The sequence below is a fragment of the Pristiophorus japonicus genome, chromosome 22 (genome assembly GCF_044704955.1).
Source record: "Pristiophorus japonicus isolate sPriJap1 chromosome 22, sPriJap1.hap1, whole genome shotgun sequence".
Taxonomy (NCBI): Eukaryota; Metazoa; Chordata; class Chondrichthyes; family Pristiophoridae; genus Pristiophorus; species Pristiophorus japonicus.
The window spans coordinates 65,551,607-65,575,728 of record NC_091998.1 but is presented as its reverse complement, the minus strand read 5'-3'; the positions used below and the strand labels follow the sequence as shown (position 1 = coordinate 65,575,728).

At 48.5% G+C, this 24,122-nt stretch overlaps 1 protein-coding gene across 3 annotated transcripts in view; it reads left to right on the top strand.

Moving 5' to 3' along the window:
- grk5l (G protein-coupled receptor kinase 5 like) overlaps positions 1-24,122 on the top strand; it is a 275,766-nt gene that overhangs the window by 194,241 nt on the left and 57,403 nt on the right. For 2 of the 3 annotated variants that reach the window (XM_070866318.1, XM_070866319.1), the window contains exons 4-7: positions 7,352-7,429; positions 12,804-12,904; positions 16,890-16,982; positions 21,875-21,938. In XM_070866318.1, the coding sequence (XP_070722419.1) occupies positions 7,352-7,429; positions 12,804-12,904; positions 16,890-16,982; positions 21,875-21,938 (336 nt within the window). The remainder of the gene's footprint in view (positions 1-7,351; positions 7,430-12,803; positions 12,905-16,889; positions 16,983-21,874; positions 21,939-24,122) is intronic. The other variant, XM_070866320.1, reaches the window with a different exon arrangement.

Below are 24,122 nucleotides of genomic sequence, written 5' to 3'. Positions count from 1 at the left end.
ACATTGCTTCTGGCAAGTGCAGACAGTCCTGTTGTGTAACGCGTGTGCAGATCAGTGGGTGCTACAGTAACACGCCACATCAGGAAAGGATGAACAGGCTGGGTCTCTTTTCTCTTGAATAATCGAAGGCTGAGGAGTGACCTTATAGAGGTCTTTAAAATGATGAAAGGTTTTGATCGAGTGGATACAGAGAGAATGTTTCCACTTTTGGGGGAAGAGCATAACTAGAGGCCATCAATATAAGATAGTCACCGAGATATCCAATAGGGAATTCAGAAGAAACTTCTTTACCCAGAGAGTGGTGAGAATGTGGAACTCGCTGCCACAGGGAGGGGTTGAAGTGAATAGTATCGATGCATTTAAGGGGAGGCTGGACAAGTATATGGGGGAGAAGGGAATAGAGGGTTATGCTGATAGATTTAGATGGGGAAAGACGGGAGGAGGCTCGAGTGGGGCATAAACGCCGGCATGGACTAGTTGGGCCCAATGTCCTGTTTCTGCACCGTATGTCCGGTGCAGCCTTTACTGATCAGTGAGACAGCTCCTGTGCACCTCCCCGGAATAATTATGTGTACACTGATTAGACGCTATATTATAAACAGAATGAGGAAGACGCATCTCCTCTTTAACACCTTCTCTCAATCAGAGTCAATCTTCAGGAGGTGGACTTGTCACAATGAAAGTACTGGTTCCGAGAGGGGTTTCCTGCAGCAGGGAGTCACTCGCTAATTCCCAGTGTAAAAGTCATTCACTTTGGCTGCTCATCAGTTTGTTCATGTCTCCTGGGCTTGTGCAGTGGTGTTTGCCTCCGACTGGATTGTAAAATAAGGCCTGACAAACTGCTGCGGCTGATCTCTGCGTGGAGACGTGTTGGGACTGTTCTAGCTTTTCCTCTTTGAAGTCATGTTAGGGAAATCTTAGAGCACCGCCCTGTTAATGTCTGGGGTGGGAGGAGAGACACCTGATTGCTGGCCTTCACCAAGCCCAAAACTGTATAAATGGGACACGAGTTGCAGATCAGCCATGATCTTATTGAATGGCGGAGCAGGCTCGAGAGGCTGAATGGCCTTCTGTAAGAGCAGCATTGGTCCATCTTGTCGCTTTACATAAGAGCATAACAAATAGGAGCAGGAGTCAGTCATTCGGCCCCTCGAGCCTGCTCCGCCATTCAATAAGACCATGGCTGATCTGATCATGGACTCAACTCCACTTCCCCGCCCACTTTTCATAACCCTTGACTCCCGTATCGCTCAAAAATCTATCTATCTCCACCTTAAATATATTCAATGACCCAGCCTCCACAGCTCTCTGGGGTAGGGAATTCCAAAGATTTACGACCCTCTGAGAGAAGAAATTTCTCCTCATGTCCGTTTTAAATGGGCGACCCCTTATTCTGAAACTATGCCCCTAGTTTTAGATTCCCCCACGAGGGAAAACATCCTCTCTGCATCTACCCTGTCAAGCCCCCTCAGCATCTTATACGTTTTAGTAAGATCACCTCTCATTCTTCTAAACTCCAATGAGTACAGGCCCAACCTGCTCAACCTTTCTTCATAAGACAACCCCTTCATCTGAGGAATCAACCTCATGAACCTTCTCTGAACTGTCTCCAATGCAAATGTATCCCTCTTTAAATAAGGAGACTGGGGGGCAGTGCTGTGAGGCGGGGTCAGGTTGGTGGAGGACGTTTGTCTTACGGATGTTTAGTGTAAGGCCCATGTTTTCCTACACCTCGACCACTCGACCAGCTTCGTTGGACGGACCACATTGTCCGCATGCCCGACACGAGACTCCCTGAGCAAGCGCTCTTCTCGGAACTCCTACACGCCAAGCAAGCCCCAGGTGGGCAGAGGAAATGTTTCAAGGTCACCCTCAGTCTCCTTGATAAAGTGCAACGTACCCACCGACACCTGGGAGTCCCTGGCCAAAGAACGCCCTAAGTGGAGGAAGAGCATCCGGGAGGGCGCTGAGCACCTCGAGTCTCGTCGCCGAGAGCATGCAGGAAACTAGCGCAGGCAGCGGAAGGAGCGAGCGGCAAACCAGACTCCCCACCCTCCCTTTCCTTCAACCACTGTCTGTCCCACCTGTGACAGAGACTGTAATTCCCGTATTGGATTGTTCAGTCACCTGAGAACTCACTTTTAGAGTGGAAGCAAGTCTTCCTCGATTTCGAGGGACTGCCTATGACGATGAAATCTGGAGACCAAAACTGCACGCAGTACTCCAGGTGTGGCCTCACCAATACCCTGTACAGTTGTAGCAGGACTTCCCTACTTTTATACTCCATCCCCCCTGTAATAAAGGCCAACATCCCATTTGCCTTCCTGATTACTTACGTTTCGAGATTTGCGATGTATTCTTGAGTATGGCGCTGGGCGGTCAATGGGAGGTATTGCTGCACAAGTTCAGTGCCTCAGGTTGGTTCTGTATCTACCAGCACAGTTCGAGAATTGTGGTAGAGCAATGCGAAACCCATCTCTCGTATTCCTCCACATTATACGCTGCCCAGTGCCTCTGCTCTGCTCTTCTGTACGGTTAATGACTAAAGTATAAGCACGCGCTAGTTCAGCGGGAGGAGACTTTCAGAGAGGCTTACAGCCTTCATTCTCCTTGCTCGCCTCTTTAGCCCCTGTCCCTGATTGGCCCTGCTCCCAATTTCTCAACCCCTCCTCCCAAAACAATATGGCCACATCCCAGCCTCCCTTCTGCCCAAACATGACATCATCCCAGCCCCTCTCATCCCAAACTCTACAACACCCCAATTCCAGATCCCTGTCCACCTTATGCCTCCAATACCCGACTTCCAAATTATTCAAAAGCCTTGTAGTCCCATTACTTGCAAACTGGGCAATCTTGCCCCCAATCTAAGACCCCATGGGTCTTAGTACACCCATGCCCCTAGGTTGAGCAGGTTGGGTCTGTACTCATTGGAGTTTAGAAGAATGAGAGGTGATCTTATTGAAAAGTATAAGATTCTGAGAGGGCTGGCAGGATAGATGCAGAGAGGATGTTTCCCCTCGTGGGGGAATGTAGAACTAGGGGGCATAGTTTCAGAATAAGGGGCCGCCTATTTAAAACTGAAATGAGGAGGAATTTCTTCTTTCATTGGGTTGTAAATGTGGGGATTTCTCTGCCCCAGAAAGCTGTGGAGGCTGGGTCATTGAATATAGACAGATTTTTGAACATTATGGGGAGCGGGCGGGGAAGTGGAGTTGAGGCCAAGATCGGAGCAGCCATGATCTTATTGCATGGCAGAGCAGGCTCGAGGGGCCGTAGGGACTACTCCTGCTCCTAGTTCTTATGTTCTTGACACCGTTTCACCCTTAACCCAGTGTCTGCGACCTATCCCTCACCAAAAATTCATGCCTCCGACATCAGTCCGCTTGTCCCATCCCTCACACTGTTCTCAGTCCCCTGGACCACCATCCCAACAACGACATGATCTCTCCCTCCCCCCACCCCCAGAGTGCTGCATGCCTCTTGTCTACAAACTAGAACATGTTCCATTAAGAGGAAAGAGTTGCATTTATATAGCACCTTTCACAGCCATCAAACGCCCCAAAGTGCTTCACAGCCAATGAATTACTATTTTGGGGGAGTGTAGTCACTGTTGTAATGTAGATAATGCACAATAAGCAATGTGATGATGACCAGATAATCTGTTTTATCATGATGTTGATTGAGGGATAAATATTGGCTCAGACACTGGGGACAACTCCCTTGCTCTTCTTCGATATAGTACCATGGGATCTTATAGCTCCACCTGAGATGGGCAGATGGGGCCTCAGTTTAACATCTCATCTGAAAGACAGCACCTCCGACAGTGCAGCACTCCCCCAGCACTGCACTGGAGTGCCAGCCTAGATTTGTGCCTGGAGTGGGACTTGAACCCACAACCGCCTGACTCAGAGGCAGGAGTGCTGCCCATTGAGCCACAGTTGGCACTTTGTATCCTTTACTTTAAAAAAGGCAAGAGATAAAATTCAGCGGAAAGTGAAATGAACATAATAAGGGAGCTGGTTGGCAATTTCCACAAAAGCATGATTTGACCTCAAGAGTCCTGCCAACATTCTCATAATATTTATTCAAATATCAGTTAGTGGACCTGCTGATATATTATACATCACATCGTATAACGCAGCATCTCCACCGACACTTGAGACATCTGCTGGTCTATATATAAAAGTTGGAGCTAAGTCACTCAACACTTCAGTTGTCACATTTGGTCACATGTGCAATTAGAACACTCTAGGCAATTTGTCCCGGGCAGTGCCGTTGAGATCACTATCGGGCGATCCGACACCGCCCGAGACAAATTTCTTGGCTTTTATATAAATATCTAAAGAAGGAAAACCAATCATTTTAGAGAAAACTTTCTGGGAACAAGAGAGTAACTCCCGATTGACTTCGGGACATGCCTTGGAGCAATTGGGCTCTGATTGACCTCGGGACGTGCCTTGGAGCAATTGGGCTCTGATTGACCTTGGGACGTGCCGCGGAACAATTGGGCTCTGATTGACCTCGGGACGTGCCTCGGAACAATTGGGCTCTGATTGACCTCGGGATGTGCCTCGGAGCACTTGGGCTCTGATTGACCGCGGGACGTGCCTCGGAGCAATTGGGCTCTGATTGATCTCGGGATGTGCCTCGGAGCACTTGGGCTCTGATAGACCTTGGTACGTGCCTCGGAGCACTTAGGCTCTGATTGACTTCGGGCCGTGCCCCGGAGCAGTTGGGCTCTGATTGACCTCGGGACATGCCTCGGAGCACTTGGGCTCTGATTGACCTTGGGATGTGTTCATACCTTGCGGCCTTAAAGCGTCGGTATCCAGATGGTGGCCCATGGCTAACATACACCCCCTGAGCCCTGGCACTTCAGCCAGGTCACTGTTTGTGCTTACAGTGTACTCAGCCGTTGGTGGTCTTGATTGAGTTTTGAGAGCCTGGCAGTTTTGGAACCGTTGTTACATTGGTGAATACGGGATGCTAAATCAGAGCACCAAGATCACCAAGAAGTAAGAGGCTGATGCAAATTCCTGAGAAGATGAATGTAAACTTAGGAAGTGGCCCCCAACGATCGATGACCTAAGAAACCACAGGCTTGGGCATCCCTGTGTTTACACTGCTTCAACCTAGCAGCAGAATAATACACTTTTTAAAAACATTCATTGATGAGATAAGGGCAATGCATATCTGGCATTTATTACCCATCCCTAATAGCTCTCAAATCATCATAGGTGGTCCCTCGAAGTGAGGATGACTTGCTTCCACGCCAAAAAAGAACGAGTTCACAAGTGTTTCAAAGAAGGACCCGAACTACATGCTGAAGGGTGGAAGATGCCTGTGGATGGATTTTTTTAACGTGGGGTGGCCGTTGCACACCAGCCACCACACGGGCTTGACAGAGCGAGGTCTTGGTCCAGTGGCAAGGGTTAACCAGGACGACTGGAGACCAGCTTTCCTGTACGGGACTAGTGCGCGCACATATCGCAGTGTGGGCTGCCCCTGGGCCCCGAGCCCCGAACTCACGCCTCTCCTGGGCCCCGATCACATCCCTCCACAGTCTCTCACCCCTCCTGCTGTACCTGCCCACGCTCCAATCAGCGACCTGGACCTTGATGACATCACTCTTCGCTGCTGTCGCCCTCCTCGCACTGTATCCTGGAGTAGTACGACTCCACGCTGCTCCCGAGGCCTCCACGACACTCCTTTTATGGCCCCAACCTGCCGCTGGTGTTCTCATGCCAGTCAGGTCCTCACAAGGGCAGTGGTGAGCCGCCTTTTTGACAATTGAGTGGCTCACTCGGCCATTTCAGAGGGCAGTTCAGGGTCAGCCACATTGATGTGGATCTGGAGTTACATTTCGGCCAGGCCGGGTAAGGGCAGCAGATTTCCTTCCCTAAAAGGACATTAGTGAACCAGAATGGTATTTACAACAATCCAGTAGTTTTACGGTCACCATTATAGCTTTTTAATTCAGATTTATTTAACAAACTGGATTTCAATTCCCCAGCTGCCGTGGTGGGATTTGAACACGTGTCTCCGGATCAGTAGTCCAGGCCTCTGGATTACTAGTAACCACTGTGCTACCTTTCCCAAACTTGGGACCTGTGTTTTCTGCAATGGGGATGTTGGGTTGAGAGTGAATCTCCAAATTAGGTCATACGGTTGGAGCTCAAAAGGTTTATTTTTACTCTTGGTAGATTTTTATCGTACAGAAGCATCCAGAACATTTAAATGGTTGACCTTTTAAGTATTGGAGAAAATGCAAACCATTCCTATCTGGATCTATAGTTCCCATCAGATTCCTGGGTCCTTCTGTTCGCGAGCTGTTTTAAAGCAGAAATTCCACGGGGGCGAAATTCGGGAGCGTCCCGTTTGGGGGCAAGAACCTTCGTGAGGCGGGACTTCCTGCGCCCGGCACATAAGTCCCGCCCCACGACCTACATTGGGGTCACCGCCCCCGCCACTTCCTGTCGAGGCCGGCTCGAGGGCACGACCCAGGCGCAACTCGAAGCTGCCGCGTTCCGAGCGCCCGCCCCTTCCGTTAAAGGGGTCTCAGGGGCCGACACTGCGGATGCCAGGGTGCAGACCACCCCTTTAAATTTCGCCCCACGGGCGGAGTGCGGCCCAGTTCGCGACCCGCGGGGCCGGCGTTGTCAGGGCCTGCGCCAGCTCCACCGGGCGCTGCCCAATTTCTGCCGCGGCACGGAAATGGGTCGCCACACACGGCGATGACATCATCAGCAGAGGCGCAGCGGTCCCGGGGCGCTCACGTTCCGCGCCTCCGTTAACTCCCACGCAATTTCACGGGAGCCGGTAGCGCTTTCACACCCCATTGTCGTCCCTCCCCACCGGAGACGCTAACTGGAGATGCACAGCAGGGAAATTTCACTCCCCCCTGAGAGTGAAAAAAACCTGCTCTCTATCTGATCACCAGTGGCTTCATGTGAAATACCAGATTGGTAAATACTTAGTGTGCAAAAGGTGCACTCTGTGTTTGTAGTCAATGCTTCTATTGGACCAGCCCAAAGTATCAGTAACCAAAAGGATAATTCAAAGGTGCACTCAAACAGATTGAAACCTCACACCAATGAACGCTGACGTGTTCTCTTTATGGAACCATTCAATAGCAGTCGTTTTTCTGCTATAAATTCATGATCTTTTTTCCCTTCCTCCCTTTGTTTTTTTCAATTCTTATTTTCGCCCCTTTACGGCCTGGGCAGCGGGGATTGTTGGAGACGCTGACTTTGCCAGCATTGTGGGGCCATTAGTCGCTGGGGCTTTGCCAATGATGTGAGACCTGTCTAAACTGCTTGACCGTAGGTGTGTGCTTGTTGTCCTTCTCCAGGTCGACTACGAGGTGACTCCTGATGAGAAGAGGAAGGAGAAAGCTGATGAGGTCATTAGGAGATTTCTCACAGCGGAGGTAATGAATACATTTTCGCCAAACCCTGATCTATTCACAAACGTGCCACAGAGAAAGCACCACAAAGTTATTGAGTTTTTTCAATATTAAGCCCCCATTTCTTCCCTCCCCACCAAGGGGCATAGAATACAAGAGCAGGGGGGTTATGCTTGAACAGTATAAAACACTAGTTAGGCCGCAGTTAGAGTACTGTGTGCAGTTCTGTTCACCACATTACAGGAAAGATGTGATCGCACTGGAGAGGGTACAGAGGAGATTTACATGGATATTGCCAGGGCTGGAGAATTTTAGCTCTGAGGAAAGATTAGATTGGCTGGGGGCTAAGGGTGAGTGTCCCGGGGGGAGAGGGAGAGGGAGCTGGGATATGGCAGGGGGATGGAAACCTATGCAGGGAGACAGAGGGAAGTACAATGGGGGCAGAAGCAAAAGATAGAAAGAAGAAAAGTAAAAGTGGAGGGCAGAGAAACCCAAGGCAAAAAGCAAAAAGGGCCACATTACAGCAAAATTCTAAAGGGACAAAGTGTGTTAGAAAGACAAGCCTCAATGCGAGGAGTATGCGGAATAAGGTGGACGAATTAACTGCGCAGATAGCAGTTAACGGGTATGATGTAATTGGCATCACGGAGACATGGCTCCAGGGTGACCAAGACTGGGAGCTCAACATCCAGTGGTATTCAACTTTTAGGAAGGATAAACAGAAAGGAAAAGGAGGCAGGGTGACATTGCTGGTTAAAGAGGAAATTACTGCAATAGCAAGAAAGGACATTAGCTTGGATGATGTGGAATCGGTATGGGTGCAGCTACGGAATACCAAGGGGCAGAAAACGCTAGTGGGAGTTGTGTACAGACCACTAAACAGTAGTAGTGAGGTTGGGGACAGTATCAAACAAGAAATTAGGGATGTGTGCAATAAAGGTACAGCAGTTATCATTGGCGACTTTAATCTACATATAGATTGGGCTAACCAAACTGGTAGCAATGCGGTGGAGGAGGATTTCCTGGAGTGTATTCGGGATGGTTTTCTCGACCAATATGTCAAGGAACCAACTAGAGAGCTGTCCATCTTAGACTGGGTGATGTGTAATGAGAAAGGACTAATTAGTAATCTTGTTGTGCGAGGCCCCTTGGGGAAGAGTGACCATAATATGGTAGAATTCTTTATTAAGATGGAGAGTGACACAGTTAATTCAGAAACCAGGGTCCTGAACTTAAGGAAAGGTAACTTCGATGGTTTGAAGCGTGAATTGGCTAGAATAGACTGGCAAATGATAGTTAAAGGGTTGACGGTGGATAGGCAATGGCAAACATTTAAAGATCACATGGATGAACTTCAGCAATTGTACATCCCTGTCTGGAGTAAAAATAAAATGGGGAAGGTGGCTCAACCGTGGCTAACAAGGGAAATTAAGGATAGTGTTAAATCCAAGGAAGAGGCATATAAATTGGCCAGAAAAAGCAACAAACCTGAGGACTGGGAGAAATTTAGAATTCAGCAGAGGAGGACAAAGGGTTTAATTAAGAGGGGGAAAATAGAGTACGAGAAGAAGCTTGCCGGGAACATAAAAACTTACTGCGAAAGCTTCTATAGATATGTGAAGAGAAAAAGATTAGTGAAAACAAACGTAGGTCCCTTGCAGTCGGATTCAGGTGAATTTATACAGGGAACAAAGAAATGGCAGACCAATTGAACAAATACTTTGGTTCTGTCTTCACGAAGGAAGACACAAATAACCTTCCGGCAGTACTAGGGGACCGAGTGTCTAGTGAGAAGGAGGAACTGAAGGACATCCTTATTAGGCAGGAAATTGTGTTAGGGAAATTGATGGGATTGAAGGCTGATAAATCCCTGGGTCCTGATAGTTTGCATCCCAGAGTACTTAAGGAAGTGGCCCTAGAAATAGTGGATGCATTGGTGATCATTTTCCAACAGTCTATCGACTCGGGATCAGTTCCTTTGGACTGGAGGGTAGCTAATGTAACACCACTTTTTAAAAAGGGAGGGAGAGAGAAAGTGGGTAATTATAGACCGGTTAGCCTGACATCAGTAGTGGGGAAAATGTTGGAATCAATTATTAAGGATGAAATAGCAGCGCATTTCAAAAGCAGTGACAGGATCGGTCCAAGTCAGCATGGATTTATGAAAGGGAAATCATGCTTGACAAATCTTCTGGAATTTTTTGAGGATGTAACAAGTAGAGTGGACAAGGGAGAACCAGTGGACGTGGTGTATTTGGATTTTCAAAAGGCTTTTGACAAGGTCCCACACAAGAGATTGGTGTGCAAAATCAAAGCACATGGTACTGGGGGTAATATACTGATGTGGATAGAGAACTGGTTGGCAGACAGGAAGCAGAAAGTTGGAATAAACGGGTCCTTTTCAGAATGCTAGGCAGTGACTAGTGGGGTGCCGCAGGGCTCAGTGCTGGAACCCCAACTCTTTACAATATACATTAATGATTTGGATGAAAGAATTGAGTGTAATATCTCCAAGTTTGCAGATGACACTAAACTGGGTGGCGGTGTGAGCTGTGAGAGGGATGCTAGGAGGCTGCAGGGTGACTTGGACAGGTTAGGTGAGTGGGCAAATGCATGGCAGATGCAGTATAATGTGGATAAATGTGAGGTTATCCACTTTGGGGGCAAAAACACGAAGACAGAATATTATCTGAATGGCGGCAGATTAGGAAAAGGGGAGATGCAACGAGACCTGGGTGTCATGGTTCATCAGTCATTGAAAGTTGGCATGCAGGTACAGCAGGCGGTGAAGAAGGCAAATGGTATGTTGGCCTTCATAGCTAGGGGATTTGAGCATAGGAGCAGGGAGGTCTTACTGCAGTTGTACAGGGCCTTGGTGAGGCCTCAACTGGAATATTGTGTTCAGTTTTGGTCTCCTCATCGGAGGAAGGACGTTCTTGCTATTGAGGGAGTGCAGCGAAGGTTCACCAGACTGATTCCCGGGATGGCTGGACTGACATATGAGGAGAGACTGGATCAACTGGGCCTTTATATTGGAGTTTAGAAGGATGAGAGGGGATCTCAGAAACATGTAAGATTCTGACGGGACTGGACAGGTTAGATGCAGGAAGAATGTTCCCGCTGTTGGGGAAGTCCAGAACCAGGGGACACAGTCTTAGGATAAGGGGTAGGCCATTTAGGACTGAGATGAGGAGAAACTTCTTCACTCAGAGTTGTTAACCTGTGGAATTCCCTACCGCAGAGAGTTGTTGATGTCAGTTCATTGGATATAGTCAAGAGGGAGTTAGATATGGCCCTTGCAGCTAAAGGGATCAAGGGGTATGGAGAGAAAGCAGGAAAGGGGTACTGAGGGAATGATCAGCCGTGATGTTATTGAATGGTGGTGCAGGCTCGAAAGGCCGAATGGCCTACTCCTGCACCTATTTTCTATGTTTCTATGTTTCTATGTTTCTATTTTGGAAGAGAGGAGGCTGAGGGGAGGCCTTATTGAGGTGTATAAAATTATGAGTGGCCATGGGGAAGGACCTATTTCCCTCAGCAGAGAGGTCAATAACCAGGGGCTATCGATTTAAAGTCATTGGTAAAAGGATTAGAGGGGAGTTGAGGAGAACTTTTTGACCCAGAGGGTGGTGGGGGTCTGGAACTCACGGCCTGAAAGGGTGGTAGAGGCAGAAACCCTCACCACATTTAAAGGGTACTTGAAGTGCCACAACCTACAAGGCTGAAAAGTGGGATTAGGCTGGGTTAGGCGCAGACACGATGGGTCGAAATAGCTTCCTTCCATGCTGAAAATTTCTATGATTCTATGATTAAAGCAACGTCAGTTTTAAAGAAGCACAGTGCCCAGTTGGATTGGAACCCAGTCCAGCTGCGGCAATGAGTGGGGTCCCACGGTGTTGTCGGTGCTTATTCAATCAACGGTGTAGTATAGCTCTCAATATGGGTCCATTGCTACCACCTGTCCTTAATATCTGTGGATTGTGGCCAGTGTTCCACCCTGTGCGGAGGGCAGGTCCGAGGGCCTCCTCATAGGACTGCTCCTGGGTATGGCCAAGGGGGCCATCAGCCGGTCCAGGCAGCGGGCGGTCGAGGGGGTCATTTAGCCCGACTACCTGCCTCTCTTCCGTGCTTACATCCGAGCCAGGGTGTCCCTGGAGATGGAGCACGCGGTGTCCACCGGTACGCTCGCGGCCTTCCGCGAGAGGTGGGCGCCGGAGGGACTGGAGTGCATCATCACCCCCGGCAACCAAATTTTAATTTGATCTGTTTAATGTCTAAAGTTTAATTTGTCCGTTTGTCGGTTTTGGTGGGGGCATTTGATTTACAGGTGCAACGAACAATAGTTATGGACAGTGTCTCCTGTGAGCTGTGCCTTGTTCTGCACAGCCTGTCTCTTTTACTGCGCGGCCCCTTTAAATGTCTGCGCATGCGCGGTATTTACAATGGACCAACCGGTGAGCGGCCTGCGCAGGAACTTTCCCCATCCCGCAGCTCCGCGGGAACTTGTGGCTATATATATATTTAAATTACCACAGAAGCGAAATACTGCGGCTGCTGGAAATCTGAAAATGCTGGAAAACACTCAGTGGCTCAGGCATCGCCTGTGGAAAGTGAAACAGAGTTAACGTTACAGGTCGATGGCCCTTCATCAGAACCTGAAAGGAGCACCTCTGATGAGGCGTGCCTCAGTGGGCAGCACTCTCGCCTCTGAGTCAGAAGGTTGTGGGTTCAAGTCCCACTCCAAGGACCCAAACACACAAATCTAGGCTGACACTCCAGTGCAGTGCTGAGGGAGTGCTGCACTGTCGGAGGTGCCGTCTTTCGGATGAGACATTAAACCGAGGCCCTGTCTGCTCTCTCAGGTGGACAAAAAAGATCCCAGGGCACTATTTCGAAGAAGAGCAGGGAAGTTATCCCCGGTGTCCTGGGCCAATATCAATCAGCATACCAAAAACAGATTATCTGGTCATTATCACATTGCTGTTTGTGGGAGCTTGCTGTGCGCAGATTGGTTGCCGTGTTTCCCTATAGTGTTTATAGCTCAAAAGTATTTAATTAATTGGCTGTGAAGTACTTTGAGGCTGAGATTGTGAGCCAAAGGAGCTGTATAAACATTAACTAATATTCCGGGGATGGGAAAAGTTGAACCAAATCATTGATTAAAGAATCTTCACTTTTGTATTTTTGGCTGCTCACCTCAATCTCGATTGGAGCAGGTGTAAGATTCCCTCCTCACTTGCAGCCCTGCATCGTCCCTATTCTGTAGCCAGTGCGTGGTATATTTACCGCAGGACCAGAGCGGGGAATTTGACCAAGTCTGTTTTTCCTACAGTGCGAGACCTCTTGGCTTGTGTTTGAGTCAGCCGAATCTGCTCTTAAACTCCTTTTGTTTTCACAGTCTCCGGAATACATGCCAGAAATCAGTGAGTCCCACATCAAACAGTGCATCGAAAACCTCGAAAAGAGCCCATGCAAAGAGATCTTTTGCGATTGCTTAAAGTGAGTACTTGCCAGAGTTTATACTCTGCTCGTCATTTTCACCAGAGCAGGCCTGACTGAAAGGCAGTGATTCACAGTTGAGTTCCTACGTGTGACTAATCAGCAGTGGTACTTAGCATTTAGAATATTTATTCTTAGTTGGCTTCTAGTTTACATTTTGCATTGCTTTTTGTTTAACCCATCATCATCGAAACCAAGGAAGACTTGCTTCCACTCTAAAAGTGAGTTCTCAGGTGACTGAACAGTCCAATACGGGAATTACAGTCTCTTGTCACAGGTGGGACAGACAGTGGTTGAGGGAAGGGGAGGGTGAGACAGGTTTGCCGCACGCTCCTTCCGCTGCCTGCGCTTGGTTTCTGCATGCTCTCGGCGACGAGACTCGAGGTGCTCAGCGCCCTCCCAGATGCTCTTCCTCCACTTAGGGCGGTCTTTGGCCAGGGACTCCCAGGTGTCGGTGGGGATGTTGCACTTCATCAAAGAGGCTTTGAGGGGGTCCCTGTAACGTTTCCTCTGCCCACCTGGGGCTTGCTTGCCGTGTAGGAGTTCCGAGTAGAGCGCTTGCTTTGGGAGTCTTGTGACAGTGCTTTTATCTCGCAATTACTGTTGCTGGGCTCGACATTGGACGCCTCGCTAGTCTGCAATGTCACCGTGGTGTATTCGTTTGGCTTGAGGCTCGGTGGGTCAGAGCATCATGGGTTCAAGTCCCACTCCAGAGACGTGAGCACTTAAATCCAGGCCGACGCTGCAGTGCAGTGCTGGGGGAGTGCCGCACCTTCGGAGGTGCCGTCTTTCGGATGAGGCGTTAAACCGAGGCCCCCGGCGGCCTCTCAGGTGGGCGTAAAAGATCCCACAGCATTATTTCGAAGAAGAGCTGGGGATTTCTGAATTCCATTCTTGAGGCACACCCCAGGCCAACAATCCCTGTCGTGTTTGAACAAGACTGGCCGATCTGCCCTGTATTAAGGTCAGTTTTGGGTTTGTGTCTGCAAGGAATTAGATTTTGCCAAACTCCATACACTTGGAACTCTCCAGCTATTGGAGTAAAGAGAGACTTTCATCCCCCAGGTTCAAGCTGAGTTCCAAAGCTAGAGCAGAGAGGTGAAAGGACAAGAACAACTTATATTTATATAGCACCTTGAACATAATAAAATGTCCCAAGGCACCTCACAGGAGGGGTTTGTTTGAATAAAGGCTTGTTCGAAAGCTATTTTGGAATTCGCAGACACAAACTTAAATGAGCTTTGTCCTGGTCATTTGTTAATGAAACTTTCTCAGTCTGTCTTGTAAAGTTGAGCAACAACAACAACCTGTATTTATATAGCACCCCTAACCTCGTAAAACCACCCAAGGTGCTTCACAGGAGTATTATGACAAAATTTGACACCGAGCCATATAAGGACACGTTAGGGCAGATGACCAAAAGCTTGATCGAAGAGGTAGGTTTTAAGGAGCATCATAAAGAAGGAAAGAGAAGTGGAGAGGTTTAGGGAGGGAGTTCCCTCGCTTAGGACCAAGGCAGCCTAAGGCACGGCTGCCAATGGTGGAGCATTTAAAATCGGGGATGTTCAAAAGGCCAGAATACGCGGAGCACAGAGGTCGAGGGGGACCATTGCGATAAGGAGGGGCGAGGGAATAGAGGGATTTGAAAGCAAGGATGAGAATTTTAAACTTGAGGCCTTGTCGGGCCGGAAGCCAGTGTTGGTCAACGAGCAAGGTGGTGATGGGTGAACGGGACTCGGTGCGAGTTAGGACACGGGCAGCAGAGTTTTGGATGACCTCAAGTTTATGGAGGGTTGAACTAGGGATTGGGACACGTTCTAACAGGCACCACGAGCCTGTTCCTGACTTTACATGGGAGCAATGCATAGTTAACTGCCTCTTTTATCACTCTCAGACAAAATTTGCCTCACTACAGCCCTTGTGAATTGTCTATCTATCCCCACTGGTGAAAGAGTGCATTGTGCTGCCTGCCTTTATTATCGAACGTCAGTCGAAGTAAAACATCCCGATTTATCATCAGCCTTTTTAAAGGACATTTCCGGGGAAGCACTCCAACTGATTAATTATTTCTGTCACCAAAATAGTGCTTGCAGTGTGTTAGTTCCCCCTCTGTGAAGGCATGTTAGTCACATCTATCAGGGATAGGCATGAATACTGCAATGTAGCACTCATTTCATTCAAAATACAGCCACATCTTGCTTTGTGGTATGCACAGAAAATATAATAAAAGATTTGCACCACACGGAATGTCCCAAATTCACTGGTTTATGTATCATTTCAATGTGTGCATTTATTTGGTGGTTTTAAACTGACTGAAACGGAGTTCTTGTGTTTATATAGAGCCTCAAATATCCTCAGCTTGTCCCAAAGTGCCTCACAGGCAGTGAGTTACTTCTGAAGTGGAGTCACTGCTGTTTAGCAAGTAGACACAATAACCAATGTCTGCCGAGCAGGACCCCACAAGATGAACGGCCATTTAGTTTGTTGTTGTGGTCATGTTGAGGGGTGAATTTTGACCAGGAGAACTCCCTCCTCTTTTGCAAAAGTTACATTGGATCTGTTGCGTCCACCTGAGCAGACCAACGGGGGGCCTCGATTTAACATCTCACACAAAGGACAGCGCTTGTGATAGTTGGTGTCTGCACCCATGTGTCGGCCGAGATTATGCGTTGAGGCCTTGCAGTGGGGAAGAACCCCTGACCTTCAGACTCGGGGTGAGAGTGGTACCAACTGTGCCAAGCTTGATATGACGATTGAAGGCATTAATATGTGAAAGATCCAGACTAGCTCCAGAGTCTTGAGCTCGACTCAAAACACTAATTGTTGTGTGAAATGCAGGAACTATATAATGGGCTGGATTTCCGGCTTTGATGATTTCGGGGCGGTAATGGCGTGGGGCGGGAAAGTTAGCGCCCGGGAACAGTTTGCACCTCAGTCAGTAACATTGGTCAGCTGGGCCCTGAGTCAGGGGGCGCAGCGCTAAGGGAGGCGTTGTACCCCTCTCTCGGGGCGTTAGGATGGGAAACTCCCGAGCTAAAGAGCCGGGCCGGGAGCGCTCCCAGAGACGCCGGGGGTGGTGGGGGGACCTTAAAAAGAAAAGCCACAGAAACATTCCCCAAACATGGCCGACGCCACCACAACACAAATCGCAAAAAAAATTAAAAGACAAAACCATCGCCCTTACCTCAGGAGCCCATTACCCACCTCCCCGCTGTCGGGATGGTGGGCCCGCCCTGATTTCCCGGGCGGTCACTGCGGGGCGTGCTGCGGGGCGGACGGGTCGGGCGGGAGACAAAACTCGCGCCGGTGTCGCGACCAGGGGCGTTACACACCGAGCGCAGCTCTTCCGGGCCGTGCTGCTCCGTGCCGCCGCTAAACCGGACCCGAGGATCGCCGCGGGGCGCTGGAGGCTGACCGCCCGCCCAGAACCTCACCCCCGCCATTGCCCCCGCTCCAAGAGGAGCCAAAAATCCGCCCCAAGATTTGGCGAATTATTATTCTAATCAAGTCTTAGGATGATGGATCCAAACACCTGGTTTTCCAGTCGCTTGGATCATCACTTTCCAGATCAGAATACACGAGTCTGCCTCAACATTTCATCTTCAAGATCTGTTGTCACACAAGGGGTGACTCTTTCTCTCCCCTCCCCATCACCCCCACACCTCAGATTATATTGACCGGTAATGAGGAGTGGCCAGATTTTGGTCTAGTATTTACTCGTACCCTCGGCATAGAATGCCGCAATAGAATTGAATCTTTGTTTAGCTGTGAGCTCTTCATTCTGCTTACCAAGGAGCTATTAGTGGCTCTGCTTCTCTCCTGCACCTGCTACCTTTCTCCGGGGAAGATAATCGAGTGCACGTAATGTGAAGTCCCACTGCCATTTTTTTGAACAAGCAGCCTTAAAATTGACTGAACTGTTTTCGGTTACTTTGCAGGCCAGGTTCTCCAAGGGCTAAATGTGAACTTGTTTTGTTTGGCACAGGGCACTTCATCAATACCTCAGTGGAGGGCCATTCACGAGTTACCAAGAAAGTATGTATTTTGATCGTTTTCTGCAGTGGAAGTTGTTGGAAAGGTAAGCACAGTTGAAGGTTGGGCTGGTGATTTGCCGTGGATTACTGCAGTGTCTCTCACCATCTGGTGTTGTGCTTTCAGACCAGGGCTTTTGTGTATTATACGCTGTATGTTTGGATTTCCAAGGAGTAGTGGTAAATGGATTCATAATCGCTGAACTTAGACACGTGCGTTAGGGGCATCAGGGGGAACATAACATAGGAAATAGGAACTGGAGTAGGCTATTCAGCCCCTCGAGCCTGCTCCACCATTCAATGAGATCATGGCTGATCTTCTACCTCAACTCCACTTTCCTGCACTATCCCCATACCATGGTCCAGAACTTAAAGAAGGGTAACTTTGAAGGTATGAGGTGTGAATTGGCTAGGATAGATTGGCGAATGATACTTAAGGGGTTGACTGTGGATGGGCAATGGCAGACATTTAGAGACCGCATGGATGAACTACAACAATTGTACATTCCTGTCTGGCATAATGACACTAAGTTGGGTGGCAGTGTGAGCTGCTAGGAGGATGCTATGAGGCTGCAGAGTGACTTGGATAGGTTAGGTGAGTGGCAAATGCATGGCAGATGAAGTATAATGTGGATAAATGTGAGGTTATCCACTTTGGTGGTAAAAACAGAGAGACAGACTATTATCTGAATGGTGACAGATTAGGAAAAGGGGAGGTGCAACGAGACCTGGGTGTCATGGTACATCAGTCATTGAAGGTTGGCATGCAAGTACATCAGGCGGTTAAGAAAGCAAATGGCATGTTGGCCTTCATAGCGAGGGGATTTGAGCACAGGGGCAGGGAGGTGTTGCTACAGTTGTACAGGGCCTTGGTGAGGCCACACCTGGAGTATTGTGTACAGTTTTGGTCTTCTAACCTGAGGAAGGACATTCTTGCTATTGAGGGAGTGCAGCGAAGGTTCATCAGACTGATTCCCGGGATGGCGGGACTGACCTATTAAGAAAGACTGGATCAACTGGGCTTGTATTCACTGGAGTTCAGAAGAATGAGAGGGGACCTCATAGAAACGTTTAAAATTTTGACGGGTTTAAACAGGTTAGATGCAGGAAGAATGTTCCCAATGTTGGGGAAGTCCAGAACCAGGGGTCACAGTCTAAGGATAAGGGGTAAGCCATTTAGGACAGAGATGAGGAGAAACTTTTTCACCCAGAGAGTGGTGAACCTGTGGAATTCTCTACCAGAGAAAGTTGTTGAGGCCAATTCACTAAATATATTCAAAAAGGAGTTAGATGAAGTCCTTACTACTAGGGGGATCAAGGGGTATGGCGAGAAAGCAGGAATGGGGTACTGAAGTTGCATGTTCAGCCATGAACTCATTGAATGGCGGTGCAGGCTAGAAGGGCCGAATGGCCTACTCCTGCACCTATTTTCTATGTTTCTATGATTATCTTAATATTCAAATATCTATCGATCTCTGTCTTGAATATAATCAGCGACTGAGTCTCCACAGCCCTCTGGGTACAGAATTCCAAAGATTCACCACCTCTGAGCCTGCTCCACCGTTCAATAATTTCTCCTCATCTCAGTCCTAAATGGCCGACCCCTTATCCTGAGACTGTGACCCCTGGTTCTAGACTCCCCAGCCAGGGGAATCATCCTGCCTGCATCTACCCTGTCAAGCCCTGTAAGAATTTTGTATGTTTCAATGAGATCACCTCTCATTCTTCTAAACTCTAGAGATCATCGGCCTAGTCTACTCAATCTCTCGTCGTAGAACAATCCCCCATCCCAGGATTCAGTCTGGTGAACCTTCGCTGCACTCCCTCTATGGCAAGTATATCCTTCCTTAGGTAAGGAGACCAAAACTGTGCACAACACTCCAGGTGCGGTCTCACCAGAGCCCTGTATAATTGCAATCGGGAGATTGAGAGGTTTGCTGCCGCCTGCTCTAATTTGGACCAGCCACTGCATTTCAAAATGGCTGGTGGTTTATTCCCATTTTAACCTTGCTAGGAATAAAATGTTAAACCTCCTTCTTACATTATTGCTACCTGTATTAATCTGCCCGGCATAATATGTTTGTTAGCACAACATGCCGGTGCCTTAGTTTGAGTTCTGAGATGGAACGTACTCACAATGACCATAATGGTACTGGGACAGATCTCATTCGCCATCATCGGAAGGTGCTAGACTCAGATTGCCCACTTTGTAGAAGAGTATCAGACCAGAGAAATCTCCCTCTGTTCTTAACACAACAAACAATTGCTTGTATATATATAGCGCCTTTAATGTAGTAAAACGTCCCAAGATGCTTTACAGGAGCGATTCTCAAACTATCTTTGACACCGAGCCTCACAAGGTGACCAAAAGCCTGGTCAAAAGGGGTGGGTTTTAAGGAGCGTTTTAAAGGAGGAGAGAGAGGTGGAGAGGTTGAGCGAGAGAGTTCCAAAGCTTGGGGCCTGGACAGTTGAAGGCACGGCTGCCAATGGGGGAGTGATGCAAATTAGACAAGAGGGCAGAATTGAAGAAACGCAGAGATCCATGTTGGAATCAATGATGTAGGTAGAATAAGTTAAATAAAATTAAATAAATCTGGAATAAAAAGCTAGCATCAGTAACGGTGACCATGAAACTACCAGATTGCCGTAAAAACCCATCTGGTTCACTGATGTCCTTTAGGGAAGGAAATCTGCCGCCCTTACCCGGTCTGGCCGATATGTGACTCCAGACCCACAGCAATGTGGTTGACTCTTAACTGCCCTATGAAATGGCCCAGCGAGACACTCAGTTGTATAAGGTGGCTCACCACCAACTTCTCAAGGGCCATTAAGGATGGGCAATAAATGCCGGCCTTGACAGCAACGCTGAAATCTCATGAGTGAAATTACAAAATTAAGTGTTGAGGTCCTTCAGGCAGAGTTTCAGGAGCCAGGACAAAGATTATAAAGTGGGACCACAAAGATAGTAATCTCAGGATTAATCCCAATGCCACATGCTAGTGAGTATACAACCAGGAAGATAGTGCAGATAAATACACGGCTGGAGAAGTGGTGCAGAAGGAAGGGTTTCTGATTCTTGGGGAATTGGATTCTGGGGGAAGGGGCACCTGAATAACATGGACAGGAGCATTGTTCTCACGGAGAGGTTAGCGAGTACTTTTGGGAAGGGTTTAAACTAATTAGCAGGGAGAAGGGAAGCAGCATTGAGATCAGAGGACAGAGAGATATAAACAGCAGTAAAATTAGAACCATCCCCCAAATTGCAGAGACCAGATCGTGGACAATAGCAAAAGTGACGAAGGAGATATTGAACTGTATGAACATCAATGTCCAGCATGTAACTAATAAGGTTGGTGAGCTGCAGGCACAAATTGCCAATTGGGATTATGATGTGGTTGGAATCACAGAGACATGACTCAAACAAGGCCAGGAATGGATTCTTATATTCCTGGTTACCAAGTATTCAAGAATAATAGAGAAGGGAAAGGAGGGGTGCATCAGTATTGATTAAGGATTGTGAGCCCAAGATTCTCCAGGAGTTGCTCCTGATTTTTTGGAGCAACTGGACTTTTTTGGACTCTCTTTTTAGTTGCAATTCTGGCCATTTAATTTGCGCCAGTGTAAGTGAGTTAGTTAGGTTTTTTTTAGTTCCGTTTTTTTTTAATCAAAAGGGGGGCGTTCCCAGCCACTTACCCCTGTTTTAGGCATTTGGCCAGCAAATAGTTGCTCCAAACTAACTTAGGCCAGCGCATGTTGTCACTTCGGTCCGCACAGAAAAACCTTACCTAGAGTTAAGGAATCGCCGCAAGTAACTACATTTAAAGCACCACCAAGCACCAAACAAAGCATAAAAAGTAATAAGCAATTAATTAACAAATGAAATTGAAGGAACCCTGCCCCTAAAGCACCAAAATCAATCAGTAAATAACAAATAAAAAATAGAAGTCCTACCTTAGGGAACGCAGCGGGCAGCCGATGAGGGAGCCCATTAGGCCAGGGCTAGGGACGGTGTGCTTCGGGCCCCTCCCACACAGCCTGCAGCGCGCGTTTGCAGAAACGGCCTGCCAGGAGCTACTGCACATGCGCGCAGACTCTAGCGCTCATGTGCAGAGGTCCCAGCACTATTTTCAGCGCTGGGACCTGGCTCTGCCCCCAATCCATTGGGCCACACTACGCCACGACCGAGGAAAGGCTGGTGAGCGGCCAGAATACAGACGTCTTTTTTTGGCCCGCTTGGAGGCGGACAAAAACGGTGCACCTCAGGTGAGTGCACCAGAAAAACAGGTTAGGGAAACTCTAGCCCCAGTTACAATTCTAAATAGAAAGGATACACTGGATTGTTCTGGAACTGAATTTATTTGGCTTGAGTTGAGGAATGGAGGGGGAACCGTTACATTGTTGGGAGTTTTTCTGGAGCTCCAAAAGGTGAGAAGCAGATAGATGAGCAAATTTGTCAGCAAATTTCAAAGGCATGTAATAAAAATAGAGTAGTAATATTAGGAGGCTTTAATTACCCGAATATAGACTGGGAAAAACATGGTGCTGAGGGTAGGAAAGGAGAAGAATTTCTGATATGTGCCCAGGAGGACTTTCTCGAGCAATACGTCTCCAATCCAATAAGGAAGGAAACAGTGTTGGATCTGGGTCTGGGAAATGAAGTCAGGCAAGTGGCATGCGTTACAGTCGGGGATCATGTAGCAAACAATTCCCATTCAATCCATGCCTCTGTGTACACTACCCGTGACCCACGTTCATTGCACAAATTGGAAGGAATGTAGCCCAGACCTGGTTTTATTGACACGGTCATTCCTTGACCCATCTGCAAACACAGCGGGTTCTGAAATCCACTGTTGGATCAGCACTCGGGTTATGTTTGAAGAGGAAATTAAACATTTGTGTAGAAGCTTCAAATTTGACAGATTCCTTTTCTTTTCTGCAGGCAGGCCATCACCAAAGAAACGTTCCGACAGTACAGGGTATTGGGGAAAGGAGGCTTTGGAGAGGTGAGTATTGTCATGTATGCACCTGTGAGGATTCACAGGTTTGTAGAGCTGTTGCGTCTGGAGGAGTCCATGTTCCACGTGTATGTTCAGTGTGTGAGGTTGCAGCCCCTCTTCCAATATCTGAAGGGGCTGCTCCTCAAATTCTCGTTGCACTTCAGTCCCACGCTCCTGATCTTTGGGCACCCTGTGCGGAGGGGAGTGGGCAGGTCTGAAGGCCTCCTCTTAGGACTGCTCCTGGGCCTGACCATCAGCCGGTCCAGGCAGCGGGCGGTCGAGGGAGTCGTTCAGCCTGACTGCCTGCCTCTCTTCCGCGGTTACATCCGAGCCAGGGTATCCCTGGAGATGGAGCGCGCGGTGTTCACCGGTACGCTCGCGGCCTTCCGCGAGAGGTGGATGCCAGAGGGACTGGAGTGCATCATCACCCCGGAAACCAAATTCTAATTTGAACCACGTGTCTAAAGTTTAATTTGTTTAAGTTTGTCGGTTTTTGTGCCCCCCCCCTCCCTCCCCCCCTTTTAGCCAGGGGGCACTTGTATAATTTGTGTTTTTGGTGCCCGCAAAAAAAACAACAAAAAAAAGGGGGCACTTGAAAAGCTCTTGGAGTGTGACCCCCTCTTTAATCAGGGGGCACTTGATTGTTTCTACACAAAATAGTTGTAGAGCTGTTGCGTCTGGAGGAGTCCGTGTTCCATGTTTATGTTGAGTGTGTGAGGTTGCAGCCCCTCTTCCATTATTTAAAGGGGCTGCTCATCGATTTTTGGCTGCACTTCAGTCCCACACTCCTGATCTTTGGGCACCCTGTGTCGAGGGGAGCGGGCAGGTCGGAGGGCCCCCTTATAGGACTGCTCCTGGGCACGGCCAAGGGGGCCATTAACCAGTCCAGGCAGCGGGCAGTCGATGGGTCGTTCAGCCCGACTGCCTGCCTCTCTTCTGCGGTTACATCCGAGCCAGGGTGTCCCTGGAGATGGAGCACGCGGTGTCCACCGATACGCTCCGGGCCTTCCGCGAGAGGTGGGCACCGGAAGGACTGCAGTGCATCAGTACAGCAGGGAACAGAAATTTAATTTGATTTGGCAAGGTTCTCGTTAATGTTTTTTTGATCATTTATGGGTTTTGGTGCCCTTCAAAAGAGGGCACTTGGTTTAATGTTATCGTTAAAATAGTTGTAGAGCTGTTGAGTTGTGATTGGCTTCACTAGTCACGTGATGTTCACAAGACTCAATAAAACCCCAGTCAGTTGGATCTAGGTCATTCACGATGGGGCAGGTGGTTGTGAGCCTCGTGGATAAACTGGTAATGTGCAGTGTGATTGTTAAACCTTTGCTATTAAGAACTAGTTGATTTATTAACAATGTGTTGCTATGAATTCTTCAACAAAGAACCCTTGAAGCTAATACATTGCAAGCACCAACCATGTGCAGCTCCTGGAGATGTTGGTGGCAGAGGTTTGAGAGGGAGCTGCCTGTGAGCCCACTGTGCTGGGGAATAAAATAAATTGAAGGCAAATTCACCTTTCATCCTATCTGGTCCAATAAGCCCATCCTTTTTTCAGACATCAGTACCAACCTTTTTTTAAATTTGTTTCTGGGATGTGGGCGTCACTGGGAAGGCCGGCATTTATTGCCCATCCCTAATTGCCCTTTGAGAAGGTGGTGGTGAGCCGCCTTCTTGAGCCGCTGCAGTCCGTGTGGTGAAGGTACTCCCACAGTGCTGTTAGGGAGGGAGTTCCAGGATTGTGACCCAGCGACGATGAAGGAACGGCCGATATATTTCCAAGTCAGGATGGTGTGTGACTCGGAGGGGAACGTGGAGGTGGTGGTGTTCCCATGCGCCTGCTGCCCTTGTCCTTCTAGGTGGTAGAGGTCGCGGGTTTGGGAGGTGCTGCCGAAGAAGCCTTGGCGAGTTGCTGCAGTGCATCTTGTCGATGGTACACACTGCAGCCACGGTGCGCCGATGGTGGAGGGAGTGAGTGTTGAAGGTGGTGGATGGGGCATCGATCAAGCGGCTGCTTTGTCCTGGATGGTGTCGAGCTTCTCGAGTGTTGTTGGAGCTGCACTCATCCAGGCAAGTGGAGAGTATTCCATCACACTCCTGATGGTGGAAAGGCTTTGGGGAGTCAGGAGGTGAGACACTCACCACAGAATACCCAGCCTCTGTCCTGCTCTTGTGGCTTCAGTACTTATG